At 43.5% G+C, this 15,744-nt stretch overlaps 1 protein-coding gene across 8 annotated transcripts in view; it reads right to left on the bottom strand.

Moving 5' to 3' along the window:
* PKP4 (plakophilin 4) overlaps nt 1–15,744 on the bottom strand; it is a 163,113-nt gene that overhangs the window by 14,980 nt on the left and 132,389 nt on the right. For all 8 annotated transcript variants that reach the window (XM_034654607.1, XM_034654604.1, XM_034654605.1 and 5 more), the window contains 5 exons: nt 9,742–9,925; nt 6,564–6,681; nt 4,665–4,856; nt 4,293–4,466; nt 188–338 (listed from right to left, as the gene is read on the bottom strand). In XM_034654607.1, coding sequence (XP_034510498.1) covers nt 188–338; nt 4,293–4,466; nt 4,665–4,856; nt 6,564–6,681; nt 9,742–9,925 — 819 coding nt within the window. The remainder of the gene's footprint in view (nt 1–187; nt 339–4,292; nt 4,467–4,664; nt 4,857–6,563; nt 6,682–9,741; nt 9,926–15,744) is intronic.

Here is a 15,744-nt window from a genome sequence, read left to right as displayed (position 1 = left end):
TTTTTTTTTTTAAAGTAGGCTCCACACCCAATGTGGAGCCCAGTGCAGGGCTTGAACTCACGACTCTGAGATCAAGACCTGAGCTGAGATCGAGTCAGATGCTTAGATGACTAAACCACCCAGGCACCCCTAGTTTTATATATGTAGCTGCTTTTTCTTTATAACTTACCTTGTCACCAGAACATACCTATGAGCTCCTTGTTGCGAACATCTAGTGCCATATTCCTCAAGGCAGTTGCCACCGAAGAAACAACTCTATCATTATCCATTCTCAGAAGTTCTACAAGGATGGGGAGCCCTTTTTCTTTGCGGACAGCTGCCCGGATGTACGCTGCAAACTAGTGAGTAAAACAAGCCAAGAGTAGTATAAAACACAGTTCAACTCTCAGATGTTACTGTCACCTAAAAAAGATGTTTCCAGAAGATAAACTAATAGATTAAATGTTTTCTTTTCAGTCGGAGATTAAATCTGTGGTGTCTAGTGAAGAAAAAACTACAGTTAGGGATAAAGACAGGGTAGGATGACTGATTTAAAAAGAAATCCTAAAGCCTAAAAATCTCTAACCACCATCTGCCATATATTTTTGTGCAGAAAAGAGAAGGCAGTGATTGCTTTCTGCCTCAGATACATAAACATGATTACAGAAGCATCTTGGGTCTTCTCTGCAATTGGCCCCATGCCAGGTCCAGAGGCTATAAATAGGATGGCAGAGACGGTAAGTGATCAGCGCACATTATAGGAGAACCTGTCTCCATCAGCACATTCTTTTCCTATATGCTCTGCAACAATATTTAGAGTTCAGTAACCTTTAAAGAGATTGACTGAAAAAAAGCCCTTGACTCAGAAGAAAAGGAATTCTTCAGAAATACCGAGCATCATAATTCATACAGACTGGTGAAAAAGTATATTTGTGTGCAAAATGCTTTCTTATGCAAGATTAGTTTGCTGGTTCTTTTTTTAATTCAGAGTCAAGAAATTCTTTTGTGGCTATGAGGCAAGTCAAGTCTGTTCAGCGAGTCAGCGTGTGTACCATTTGAATTGGAAATGAACGCTAGCTAAGTCATCAGGGAAAAAACCAAAAAAAAAAAAGTAGCATTTGAAAATTGGGTCTTTAATCTTGTTTTGAGTTTTTATTGACATTTTTTACCAATGCAAACTGTTTTTCAAAATTTAAGAGAATTGAAAAATGTTGCTCGTAAACATCTAATCCTTTCCTGCTGTGGTCAGGACATGTGGACGAAGATCCGCCAACCCTCTGTGTTATTTTGAACATTAAAATATATGATTGACCACCCAGTTTCTTGAATACCAACAGAATAGATTACTTTAATAATACAAGTAAGAGGAAAAGATGCATTTCAAAGATCCTATTAACATTCTTCATATGAAACAAATACTTGATTTTAAATCAAATGAAATCTGTGGGGGTGGAGGAAATGGAATACATGACTTGCTATAGACTAAAGCACCCTAGGCAGCTTCCTCAACTTCCCTCTGAAATCTGTAAGGACAGAGCCAACACCTGTCTCACCTGGACACCACCTGGTCCGGCCCAGCCCAGCCCAGCATGTTTCCGTTCGGGGGCACTAGAGTCATCACCACTCCCAAAACAGCTTCTGACTTGATAACATCTGTGTGTGGCTATGATTATCTTGTTTTCTTAATGAGGACCTAATATTTTGATTATTTTAGATACTTTTGAAGTGATTTTAATGTAATATTTATATTTTAAATGAACCTGCCATCTAATTTTCATTCACTAAATGACTCGAGAAGTGAAATAAACGCAACTCAAATCACATCTATTTCAATTATCGTCTCTTTTTACTGGCATCAAATGTATCTCTTGGGTCAAAAGAAACTGAATGTGAACACTGGGTCACCAACATAAATATTTATGAATACTTATGTGCCGTCCACTGCCCTAGGTCCTTCACATTTATTATCTCACTCTCACAACCATCTCATGAGGTTGGTATTACCTCCATTTTACAGATGAAGAAATTGAGGATGGAAAGATCCAAAGCCCCTAGCTAGTAAGTGGAAGGGCGAGGATTCAAAACCAAGGGGTCTGGCTCCAGAGCCAGCATTTAGATGCTGAGCTATTAGCATGTTAATTAAGAACAACAATAACAGATAACCATGCTGGCTTAGCACTAGGGCATAAATATCTGTACACATTCATTATAGTAGTTGACTGCATGAAACAAACCATACCTAGCCTGACCAATGCTTTTCACTTTCATGGATAATACAGTGGCCAAAAGATTCTCATTTTGGGAGGAGGTGGTGGAGGAAGTAGCCAAAAGCAAGCATTATAATAACTCTACCAAAATACCCTTGTCAGGAAACTCAAAGGCAACCTATGGAATGGGAGAAGATATTTGCAAGTGATGTATCCGATAAAGGGTCAGTATCCAAAATCTATAAAGAACTTATTGAACTCAACACCCAAAAACAAATAATCCAATTAAGAATGGGCAGAGGACATGAACATTTTTCCAAAGAAGACATACAAATGGCCAGCAGACACATGAAAAGATGCTTAACCTTACTCATCATCAGGGAAATGCAAATCAAAATCATGATGAGATACCACCTCATACCTGTCAGAATGGCTAAAATTAACAACACAGGAAACAACACATATTTGTGGGAATGCAAAAATTTCCAGCTGCTCTGGAAAAAAGTATGGAGGTGCCTCAAAAAGTTAAAAATAGAACTACCCTATGACCCAGCAATTACACTACTAGGTATTTACCCAAAGAACACAAAAACAGTGACTCAAAGGGGCACATGCACCTCGATGTTTATAGCCTAACTATGGAAAGAGTCCAAATGTCCATCGACTGATGAATGGATAAAAAGCTCTGGTGTATGTGTATATATCACAATGGAATATTACTCAGCCATAAGAAGGAATGAAATCTTACCATTTGCAATAACGTGGGTGGAGTTAGAGTGTATTATGCTAAGTGAAATAAATCAGTCAGAGAAAGACAAATACCATATGATTTTAGGCATATGTGGAATTTAAGAAACAAAAACAGATGAACATAAGGGAAGGATGAAAAAAGAGAGGGAAGCAAACCATTCGAGACTCAACTATAGAGCTCAAACTGAGGGTTGCTGGAGAGAAAGTAGGGGGATGGGCTAAATGGGTGTTGGGCATTAAGGAGGGCACTTGTTGGGATGAGCCCTGGGTGTTATATGTGAGTGATGAATCACTAAATTCTACTCCCGAAACCAATATTACGCTATGTGTTAACTAACTAGAATTTAAATAAAAACTTGAAACAAAAAAAAAAAATACACTTGTCAGGAAATATTTAGAGTTTGAAAATATTCAGAAAAGGATTGTCTGGGAAGTTAGTAGATGATGATTAAAAAGTTTTGAGAACCTCTTACAGTGGTAACGGTAGGAAACCACTTTCAATTTTCATAAAGAAGTCATACACCTTAAAGAGATGTCGTAACTTTTGCCATTCGTATGTTCTGTATAAGCGTCCAAGAGAGGAACAGCAGCCCCCTCCGCTGCAAGCGCTGTCCTAGCTCAGCTCTAATTTAGGCCCCTGGCATGTTCAGCACAGAATCCCAGCCTCCACTTTCCTCTTCTTTGAATTCACCTTCTGCACCGCAGAAGGGACCCAACAGTATCCACATGTGTGTCACCTGTCTGCTTAAACCCTTTTACTGGCCCTTGTGGTCTGCATGTCATGTCCTAGCTACGGATGCTTGGCCGTCAGGCCTATCCACAATGCCTGGGTCCAACCCGGGCCATGCCTGCACTGCCCTTGATGCCCCAGCAACCATCCTGCAGTCTCCACCCGCCACACTGTCCTTTTCTCACCTCAAGGCCTTTCTTCTCTTGTCCCGTTCTCTGGATCATTCCCTCTACACCCCCAACCTTAGACTTTGCTGGCTTACTTCTGCTCATTTTGAAAGATTCCATTTGGGCAGCATCATCTCTCCAGGAAACCTTCCCTACTTCTTGGCTCCCCTCTTTGCCTTTCTCTCACCTGCCAGGCTGGGTTAGAGGTCCTCTTCTAAGACTGCACAACACACATACCCCGTGTTTACCACATATTCTACACTGTACTGAATTGATCTGAACATTTTTCTTGCTGGCCTTCAGTCTGTACAGGGAGGGCTGTGTCACATTCATCTTTGAGCCCAGAGCCAACTGCTATTGCCCCCCCTTTTTGTCCTAACAGCTGTGTCCCTTTCACCTTCACTGTTGGTCTGGCTGCACAGACGGAAAGAAGTGTGGACCCCGGGGAGGATATCATACCTTCCAGTTTCCAGCAGAGAGGTTCTGGAGCGATCCAGCAGAGCCTTCCAAGGTGGCTGGGTTGGAACTTTCTGCTAGAAGAGTCAGATATGGTTTTACCACTGATGGATGCCACAGCATCTCAACCCCTTTGGGGGACTTTGACAGTCCTGGGATAGGACCAACTCCATCCCACTGAAAGACAAAGAGCACACGTGAAATGGAAGCAAATGAACACCATCTCCAATACTTGAAAACATTCCTCTCGCTGGATTCAGCTACAGTTAGGCAGAAAAACTATATAATGAGAAATTTTCTTTTCTTGCCAAATATGTGATTTCTTACTCCCAGAAAAATGAAACCTTAGAGTTTCATGTCAAATAAAATGCTAACTTGATCCTCTTGTGGTGTTCTCTTTTTCTTTTTCTTTTTCTTCCCCCAGCAGCTTGGCTCCGAGTCCTTGCTGGGAGACTCTTTTCCTAGTAAGTCATCCAGCTCACTCAGCCCCAGCAGCCGGGCCTGTGGGACCTCCAGTTCCAGCCGATAGGACAGGTTCCTCAGGGTGCACACGCAGTTCTCCACAGTCTGAAAACCAACACGGCGTATAATTAAAACCATCGTAGCACATTACTGCAAAATGCTTCTGTACTGAGCAGCAGTGATCTAAGTCAATGCAGAATATGAGAGGACCGCTTTTTTACTTTTGGGAACCTGAAACAATCTAGGGAAAGAATTATGATTCTAGAATTTTTTTTTTTTTTAAAGATTTTATTTATTTATTCGACAGAGATAGAGACAGCCAGCGAGAGAGGGAACACAAGCAGGGGGAGTGGGAGAGGAAGAAGCAGGCTCGTAGCGGAAGAGCCTGATGTGGGGCTCGATCCCACAACGCCGGGATCACGCCCCGAGCCAAAGGCAGACGCTTAACCGCTGTGCCACCCAGGCACCCCTATGATTCTAGAATTTTTGTGGGATACCCGAATGAGACAGTGCAGAGCCACCCTTACTGCATCTGCGGATCTGACTTCGTGCTGATTAAAATGTGCAAGGCTCTGGAAGAGAAAACGCCCAGCGTTTCTGCTTTGCCGTTGCCGCAGCGGCACAGCCGCACCCAAGTTGCCAGAGCCTCACTCCTTCTTCGCCATGACAAGAGGTGAGAGTCACCCCATCTTTGGGGAAGGCCCTCCCCTCAAGTCCCATCTTTGGCCTTCCCGTCCATCTCCAAACTCTCCCCTCTCTCTGTGGAAAAAGTTCCACGGTCTCTTTGTGACATTTTGCCTTCTATACGCGGTCTTTTGCTTCTTACAGTGTGTATCACACCTCTGACCGGGAGGCTGTCACTTCACTGAGAGCACCTAAAACCAAGCTCGGCTCTTCCCAGGAAGCTCTCCTTCCAACTCGCTTACTCCTCTCAATTTCATCTACAGATCTTGTTGGTTCAACAAGATTCAAATAAAAACCTTGAACTCTTCCCCTACCTTCTCCCTGAGGCTGCCACTCATCCTTCTTTTCTCTCTCAGACCCATGTTCATGACACAAGACTTACTTCTGGCCTCTCCTTATCTAGCCCGTCCTGAAAAGCCAATACCTGGCCTACCTTGGAACTCCTGACACTTTCAGTCCCTCCTTTGTCTTGCCACCTTCCTCAGCCCCTGCTCCTGGGGCAGATCCTAGATGGTTGTCACAGCTAAAAAATGATACGTACAACGCCCTGTGCTAGGGCAAAGATGGGGAAAACAGGAGAGGAACAGAAGGGGCTCCTACTGGGAACAGACTAACCAGCAGCGCAACAGAGGGAGGGGTGAGAGGGCAAGACGGGGGATGTTGAGAAGGGTATCCAAGTGGGTGTGGGGTGGGGGCTATGGCCTGCACTGGGGCTAGAGAGGTTGGTGGGTTATAGAGCCTCGACCAGGAATGTTTATTCACTAGCTACTCCAATACAGATGGATCGGATTCTAGCCACAGGGGACACAACTGGAGGCAACAGCAGCAGGGGCAATCACAGTGACAATCAGCCCAAGAGAACCACAAGAAAGTTGGGCCCTGCCACCCTGTGCTTAGTCCTTGGCCACACGGAGTCATTCAGTTTTCATGGTATTATGGCTTTTTTCTTTAACTGTCATGTGCCTGTTAATTTGTAATTTTTAGAGAGACTCCCCTTCATCTGGAGTGTAGCGTAATGAGTAGGAAACGCTCAGGAATTCCAGAAAGAATCAACGGCATTCAAAGAGCAGTGTCGGGCAGCTATTGTCCCCTGCCACCACGCCCCTCGCACGGCCAGCCGGCACTGACCTTGCTGTCGTAATCGGAGGTGTTCACACACGTGTGGATCACGTACAGCAGCGAGTCCACCAGCCCCTCGCAGGAGCGCATTTGCTTCCTGGCTTCCTCCCCTGCGGAGCTGAGGTTCCTGAATGGGCAGAGACACATGGGAGCTGCTGAGATGAACAGCTCACTCGTTAGCCACGGAGCCTTACCTACCATCTGAGAGATCGGGCGACAGACAGCAGCCACGTAGATCCCGTGTGAGGAGACATCTTAACATCGTGAGAACTCACAGTAACTAGCCCCTCGTTATCCACCCAAAGAGAAGGGAGCAGGCCCATCTGGACTCTGTATCCCTCCTATGACACACTGCTTTCTAAGCTCCTAAAAATTGTTTTGGGGTCTATCCTCCTCAGTTTCCTCGTACGTAAAAAGGGGAGAATAATATGATCACTTCATAGGGTCGTGTGAGGAAGAGAGGCTCCATATAGAGCAATTCGAAAAGTGCCTGCAATGTCTGTTAGCCATGGTTGTTATTTCTAGACATGCTCTGCTTCCCCTGTTGGGCCACCAGGGCTGGCAGTCCCCTGCACCTATTATAATGTTCTGCCTATAATAGGTGGTCACAAATGCTTCCTGAATTTACAGAAGAAATGTCATTTCTTGTATAACCATTCAAATTAAATATGGACATTTATTTATAATTTTTCCAAATATAAAACCCCTGAAAATTGGTTTTGGTCTCATCCATATTAAAACTTTTTTCTTTTTAAAGATTTTATTTTTAAATAATCTCTACACCCAATGTAGGCCTTGAACTCCCAATCCTGAGATCCAGAGTAGCATGCTGTACCGACTGAGCCAGCCAGGTGCCTCCATATTAAAATTTTCGATATCAGTTTGCTTTCATGAATTGATACTAAATTTTAAGGATTATTTTATGTCTTATTAACAAGGGTTCTAGGCTAACTCTGAGATTTTGCAAAAACTTAGGCCAAATAAGGGGGATTTGGAATGATTTTTCTTTATTTTTCTTCAGGGCCAGAGAGTGTCACCCATGGTCCCTCTGCTCTTATCTTGCGTCGCTTCTCAGCAGCACCCAACAGTTGCCATCTTCCATTCCTTTACAATCCCCCAGGACTCTTCACTTCTTTGGTTTTCCTCCTATCTTGCTGCCTTTTCTTCTCAGTCTCTTTTGCTGGTGGGTCCCTCTGGAGTGCCCAGGACTACTCTGGTCCCTTCTTGTCTTTATCTTTATATTCTTATGGGTGGTCTACTTCTGTTGCTTGGCTTTAATACAACCTATGGGCCCACGCATGACTCCCAAACATCTACCTTTAGGCTGACCCCTCGATAAAACCCCAGGCTCCTTTATCCAACTGCTTTCCTGGTATTACTACATGGATAGCTAATGAGACATCTCAAAATGGACATGGTCAAAACTCTCAACCGCTCATCCCTCCACCCTTTCTTCTTCCTGTGCTCCCAAGTCATCCACCCAGGCAAAGACTTACATATTAGCTCTCCCTCCACAAAAATACCCCCTATCTCCTACCTCACGCCAGCACCTGGGCTAGGCCACCGTTGCGGTCTCGCTGGATTGCTGTAACAGCCTCGGGCTCCTATCTCTACTGTTGCCCTTGTTCAGTCTTCACACTAAAGCAGGATCCAGTCCTACTACTCCCGAGATTAAAGCCCTCTGACAGTTTCCCAAGGCGCTTGGAATGAACTATAAACTCCTTCCTCTGACTTCAAAAATCCTACATAATCTGGTACCACTCTGTGCCTCGCCCATTAAGCTCCAGCCATAAGCCCATTTTTGCCCAGAGCCATTACGCTACTTGTTCCCTTTGCTAAAACAGGGCGTCCTCCTGAACCCACCCCACCCTCAAATAAGCAGCTCCTGGTGGTTGGACTTCACTTTCACTTCCTGTGAGGGGCCACGTGACCATCAAAATCTTCTCCTCATAACTCTTATATCATCATGGCACATACTGTTATTTTCTTATTTGTTTTCCTCAAAAGAATATGGTTCCCTCAGAGCAGGGACCTGTCTTGTTCATCACTGATCTCCCGCAGAGGGCATGCACCAAACATGTTTATAGCCCTGAACCACTGGGGGAGCCGGACTGGTGTGTCCTGTGTCTGGGAAGCCTGGCAGGCTGGCCGAGGAGCAATCACAGCCTCCCTGGATCCAGGAGCACAGAAAGGATGAGATGCTCCTTCCACAGACCATCAGGAGGTGATATTATCTGCCCTCTGATGCACACGTCTGAGTTAGGGAGCTGGCCTGTTTCCCAGGATCCTGACTCTTATCATCCGCCCACAGCAAGGGGGCTGACAGTCACTCGTCCTAACAGTGCCGCCTCTGAGCAGCAGCCCAGGCTCCCTCCCCATCTTTCGAGCTGTTAAAACAGATGCTGGGATGTGTGGCTTAAACGTTAGATAGCACCCACTGTGTGTCAGCCACTCACTGAGCACTTTATGTTAGCTCATTCTTCACGAGTGTGAGATGGTTTTGTTACCCCTATTCTCAGGGTGAGGAAACTGAGGCTCCGAATGGGGCAGGAAGCCAGGCTATCTCTCAATGTCACTGTGCCACTCTGCCCCAAGGCTTCCGTTTCAAGTTCCCAAAGCACTGTACACTTGGGACACTGGGTGGAAACTGAGCTGATGAGTATTAATGTCAAAAGTAAGCACTCCTGTCCACACTTAAAGGAGCCTGTGTGGATTTCATATGCTACAGAAAATGACTTACAATAGTATTTGGGCTCATTTTCATTTATTTATAAAACTCAAACCCAACAACTATTTAAACCACACACCTTTTTTGCACCTTTTCAAAGCAAGGTTTTTACCATCACATTTTGAATTTAAACAAAAACCAGGCTGCAAACACATTAGCAGTCAGGATGTGATAACCAGAAAAATGTTGTTAAAGTAGAAAACACTGGAATTTTGGCAGTAATTTCAGACTGAAAGGGCCCTTTTTACTAATCCACAGAAGAGTCATTTATCAGATAATGTCTTTCAGGCCACTAGTCCGTGCTCATGGTATTTTCCTCACAGGATAAGAGTCCAGTGGCCTAAATTTTGAAACAAACTTGGAAATGTAGGTAAATGTTTATAAAGTGAAGTAAATCCTTCTAAAATCAGCTTATCCTTATTTAATCAAAGAATTAATTGGAAAGAAAAAAGAATTTACCTCAGGCAACCTGTTGTATTACGTAGAACGAGTGATGTCTGAAATTTAATTTTATGATCATCATCAAAAGAAGAGTTATTCCATCCAGAATGTGGAACGATCACAGTGTTTGTTAAGGTCGAGAGAGCATCTCGAATGATTGTCATCTTTACAGCATCACATGAAGATAAATTCCAAAGAACTCCTAAAAAATGAGATTTTAAAAAATCAAACCATCAACTAGAGATCCTGCAGGTTTAGGAATAAAATATATCAGCCCTAAGTGATGTGAACTCGGTCTGTTCCAAATCTAATCTATGGCCTGAATTTGCAACCAGGCAGGGGATGGATCCCTAATAAATGTTGAGCGAACATATGTGAGCGTCTGGCAGCGTCTTACACAGCTCTAACAGTCCTCCTCTGAAGTTTTAGAGCCTACGCATCTATCAGACAGGATGACTAAGGCTTCTGCAAAGCAAATTAGAGCTACTCTTGGAGGGGAAGGGGCACAATCCAATTAAGGGTCAGGAATATAACGCATCTGTGACTGTTGTAAAGCTGTCATTCAACGCATCATCCCTTACGTTCAGGGTTCTGTGTGACAAACCGATTTTAGAATTTAGTACCTGGAAACAATTTCTCTTTCTCAAAAGGTTGACACATTTCTCTGTATCATGCTTCCTTTTTCTACGGGGAAGCTCAAGCTTAAATATGCTTGCAGCAACATACCTAAGACGGTGGTTACATCTGCTTCGTCTCCCTCCTTTAGACGAGGTCTAAACATTTTTATTTCCACATTAAGAGTTGTATTACCAGGTGCAAGTTACTGCCATGCCTCTTTGGATATAGGTGAGACTAACAATACATTAAGTCCCTCATATTGTAATTCATATCAGGATTGCTGGGACGATAGACCTTAAAGGTAGATTAGGGCGGTATTTAAATTGTAAGCATATTACAGCGTCTTCTTTTCTGTGTCAACTATGAAGTGGGTTAAATGATTGTTAGAGCACACATATTTTCTAAGAATTATTCTTTTAGAAGTTAGAGCAAATTCAAGATTGAACCTACTCCATGTCATTTTCACATCCATGCATTTCCCCGAGTCAGAGGAAAGGAGGGCGAGGAGAGGCGGCGCAGCTGGTACTGAGGTCCCGCAGAGCCCTGCACTCCTGATGCCGCCTTGACAAGACGCTCAAAAGCCTGTACAGTGCTTGTAGAATTATCAACACACAAAACGCTTGAGGCCCTGGGGAGGGGAAGGAGTTGGCAAGATCTGTCCATTTCCGTGGGAGCATGCGAGGCTTGTGAACGTGACTGATGGAGAGTGTGGGGAGGACGGCTGCTCCAGTGCCCGGTAGCAGCAAACTGTCCGCCCAGCCTTCTCGGGGCCTGGAGAAACTGCAGGGACCTTTACAAAGGAGCGAGGCGTGAGAGAGCTGACAGGAGCTTTTCCTTTCGGAGGAAGCAGTGCAAGCACAGGGCCTGAGCTGCAGATAGTAAACTGATACTCTGACCGAGCCCAGAGAGGACGGCCCCTTCCCCGCACATCACCCTGACCTATCCACGCTGCACAGGGAGTGGCCAGTGATGGAGGCTGATGCTTGGGCTCTGGCCTGCTCCACCCTGTGCCTGTTCCTCTCCTCCTTCACTTGCCTTTGACTTCTAGACCTGGCTGGATGGGCTTACCCTTGTTTCCCAAGGACTTTCGCCCTTTCTCTGCTCCTACCCTTCAGGGTGGGTTAGCTCACCATCATCAAAGGACCTCAGTCTCAGCAGTGGTTCATCGAGTTAGGCCCCAAATGGGAGTGAGGGTTAGACAGTCTGGAATCAGGAAAAGGATGGACCTTGATTTGTCTCTGAAAGCTTGTTCTGTCCACCATGACAGACGTCTGCTTATATAATTATCACGCGGCAAACAACAGATGCATTTGAGCTGAGAATGCAGCACACACTGGGGGTGCTTATGAAATGACCTTCAGTTCCTCAGGTAGAGCTATTTCTCCATGGATTCTGATAGAATTGGCCGTCAGTTTCTAAATCAAATGGTTTTAATCCAGGGAGGTTTTAATCTAGGGAGGTGGTACTACCTGTTTCCTGGAGGTTTTGCTGGACTCTCTCAGGAGCAGCCATGTGAGGTGTGGCGGGAGGAGGACGGGCAGCAGGCTGCCAGATCCCCACCCCAGTTCACCCAGAGTGGCTCCATACTTATCTGTTCTCAGTACTGGGCTACACTGTATGTTTCTGTTTCAAACAAGGGTTTCATGTCTGAAAGACATTTGAAAAGCATTGTTTCAGGGAAAAGGTATCAGAGGACTCAAGACCAAGGGAGGGACCTGGGAGGTAAGGATGAAAAACAAGTCCCTGGAGGTTTATCCTGACCCAAAGACAGGGGAAGGGAGAGAAGATGGAAGAAAGAGTGGATTGAGGCGTAGAAGGGTGGGTGATAAAGGCTGCCATGCGTGGGGCTTCAGCACGCTTGCTAATGAGGACAGCCGTACTGGACCAGGGTACTGCAGGGGCCTGCCGGGGCTTGAGCCAGACGCAGGGCAGCATGCAGCCCCGACACTGTCAGAGGGGAGGGTCATCGCCTAACCTCCCCTGACAATTTGATAACATGTTTTCAAATCCCTCATTCCACAGAATTCAACACATGGGGGAGGGCTGCATTTTCTCATATGCTTCATTGTACTTCACAGAATAAATGTATAAAAGTTAACTGTAAGGCAAGGCTTATGGAAAGGAAAGCCTATTGCATTACAGGCTATAGGTATAAAATTAGATATACAGCTACAGAAAATGAAACAGTGTGAGTCACAGACTTCAGGTGAAAACATGACTAGGAAGAGGAGTGGGTCTTTAGCACAACGGATCTAGGAGTTGATGCCTAGAAGTTCTCTGATTGGCAGAAAATCTTGTTTTTCGTGGTTCCTGCCTCCATTCTTGGCTCCTGCTAAGACTTACTTCTATGAAGAAGATATTTCCCATATTTGTGGATTTCCCTGATTTTCTGTGCAGGTACCAGAATTTTGTCCTGCTTTTTCTTGTATCAGGCATTTAGAATGACCAGTGGAGTTACATGTCATTCTGTTGTTTACTATTATCTACATGGGACTGAACAGCATAAATCAATATAAACTACAGTAAAATGACCATTTCCTGTGGTTTTACTCTGTGCCAGGCATTGTGTGCTTTACATATAGAGCCAAGCTGCACAAAATGAATTAACTTCCCATTTAATTATTTTGTAGGACTGAAATTCCACATGTTGATTTTTTAAAGGATGAGTACTTGTATTTCTAAACTTAATTTTAATTTCATTTAGGCAAGTATAATGAGGAACAAATACTCTACCATGATCCATTCTTTTACAAGTCTTGTTACACATATGCAGAGCACATACAGGTGCTCAAATATATTTATTGATGGACCCAATTTAACAGCATGTGTTTATTTTTTGATTTCCCTTTTATTTCCTTTCTGTCAGACTTAGCTCAAAATTATTACCTGCCTTTCTTAAGCTGACTATTCAGGAGTGTCTTTAAGGTTTGTAACTACAGGGAGAGGTCAGAACAATGTCCTGGATCTTTAAAGGAATTTGCCAGCATAGTTTTGCTCGCCTTTCATATGAAGACTAAAAGAGATGGTTATTGAAACTACCAACATCTTAGCTCTGAGGATAGGAGAATCCCATTTCTGTTACATCTCTAGAACCAGAAGTTAAGAGTTATAGCAGCGTGCTAGAATCCTAACCCCTCAAAACGGCAAAATAGAGAAGATTGGTGTTGCACAATTATAAAATGTTAAATTGTTTGAAAATATGTAACCCTTCCGTACACAAGGTGACTGTGTTATCTTTTGGTCAGTTGAGATGACTTATTGATCATAAAACCAGTCTACTATGTAAAAGTCTACTACGGGCTTTCTATAACCTCAAAATATGTTCAAAATTATTCTTGACCAGAAAAAAAGGGAAGATTCTATTTTTGCCGAGTCTGTAGCATTCAGAGGACCCATACCAAGGCAGCTTTATCATCTTGCACTGAGTTATATTACCCCTCTAATCCTGCACTGTACATTGTTACACAGAGAGCTACAGCACTGGGTGTGGATTTAAACTAGCCACTTTGAATATCAGAGACATTGATTTTTTTCTTCCCCACCTTCTGTTTCAAAAACAAGGTTATGGAAAGCCTAAACAACCAGTTCTGATCAACCAATACTGGATGAAGAAGGTTCAAATTAAACTTAAAAGCCTTAGCTATGGAATGATTAATTTGGCTTATTTCTTCCAAGTAAAAAGCACCATTCTTAAGACCAGCTAATAATACCTGTGTGTACTCCACCCCACTGAAGTAGTGCTAAAACAATGTTCTCCCCACTTAGTCTGTCTAGGCCTTCGTTTACTGGGTCACAAGAATGTTGCTAGAGCAGTAAGTAATGGACGGTAAATACACCAACTCCCAGATGGACCAAGACTGTTGAGAAAATAGAAAGCCATAGGATTACATCCTCATCAACATGATAAACCTCGAGCTCTGAGGTCCTCATGCAAAGTTTGCTTCAAAAATATTTATCAGCATACTCCATGGTTTCTAAAGAGGAAGTTAACAATAAACTATAATTTGGTTTAGGAAGCTTGAGGTTTTTATTTAATTTAAGGCAATGAGCTATTTGTTGGGAGAACTAGGAATATACACATATAAACTAATTTAGAAAATATCAGAGAATTTCATGCATATTACTGTAGAAAAAGCTGGTGCTTCTCTACTGCAGGAAAAAGTTCATGCAATTACAAGTAACCAATAATCGCAATGAAATTCTCCCATGAAAGATGAAAGTTTATTTTCCCCACAAAGAATGAATAAAGTAATTAAAATACCATTTCACATAAATCCTGCACTGCAAAATTTTGAAAGAGCTCGTATTTAAAAGTAGCTTTATACCTATTCTAACAACCAACTGATAATTTTATAGTCAAATTAGAAACTGATTTTACTGATTAATTAAAATAATAGCACTATTTGAAAAATGAATTTCTTAACGGACATTAAAAACCAACCAAACAACATTTGGAAAATATTATTTCTCTGGTAGCTGAAATATGTAACAGCTTACACAATTGTTTTTCTTTCTGATACGAAAGAAATCTTTTTTTTTTTTTTTTTTTAAAGATTTTTTTTTTTTTTTTGACAGAGATAGAGACAGCCAGCGAGAGAGGGAACACAAGCAGGGAGAGTGGGAGAGGAAGAAGCAGGCTCATAGCAGAGGAGCCTGACGTGATACGAAAGAAATCTAAAAGCATTAATTTTTACATAGCCGTCAATTTATGCCCAGTTTCCTAATTATAAAAAAGCCCCACAAATGCTTGTGGACATTGCAAAAAGAAAAATAAAACAGCCAAAAGAACAAGCACACTTTAAACAGCCCTGCCGGACATGTTCCTGCATTTCCTTCTTCGCGACCCTTATTCTCGGTGTCTGTGCTTGATGTTCTGTCAGTCCTGCTTTTTAAAAGATGTCCATGAGCTAAACAGAACTACGCAAGCCTTAGGGGCTGGAGAGTACTGTATCAGAGAACAAAGGATGAGTCCCTACCGTGCTGGCACAGAGCAAGCGTCAGGACAGGTCACTCTCATGCCTCTGCTTCAGCTCTGACATACGCACTCAGCAACCCCCCTGCCCCCAAATCTGTGTGCTCCCTGGAACACGCTGGTGTTGGGAGTATCCACCCTGCAAACATTCTTGGTAAGTCGGGATACAAATATTAGGCTAATAGTGAAAATATAAAACATCAAGCCTTCAGACTGCATATGAAGGTCAGAGTGTGTGTGCCTCTTGTCTGTGGATAACAAGGCAGGAGTGGGGGCTCTGAAGCTAGGGCCACCGCCTGCTCCGAGTGCATGCCTCCATTACTATCCCCCTAGATAATCTTTGGCTGAAACACTCATGATCCAGCAAATACACCTCTCCATTTCTTCTCATTGAAGCTGCCCCCAAAGCTCTCCCTTAACCCCTGTAGGGT

This window comes from Ailuropoda melanoleuca, chromosome 2 (genome assembly GCF_002007445.2).
Source record: "Ailuropoda melanoleuca isolate Jingjing chromosome 2, ASM200744v2, whole genome shotgun sequence".
NCBI lineage: Eukaryota > Metazoa > Chordata > Mammalia > Carnivora > Ursidae > Ailuropoda > Ailuropoda melanoleuca.
Note: the sequence above shows the minus strand (reverse complement) of the source record. Positions and strands in the feature narration are given on the sequence as shown.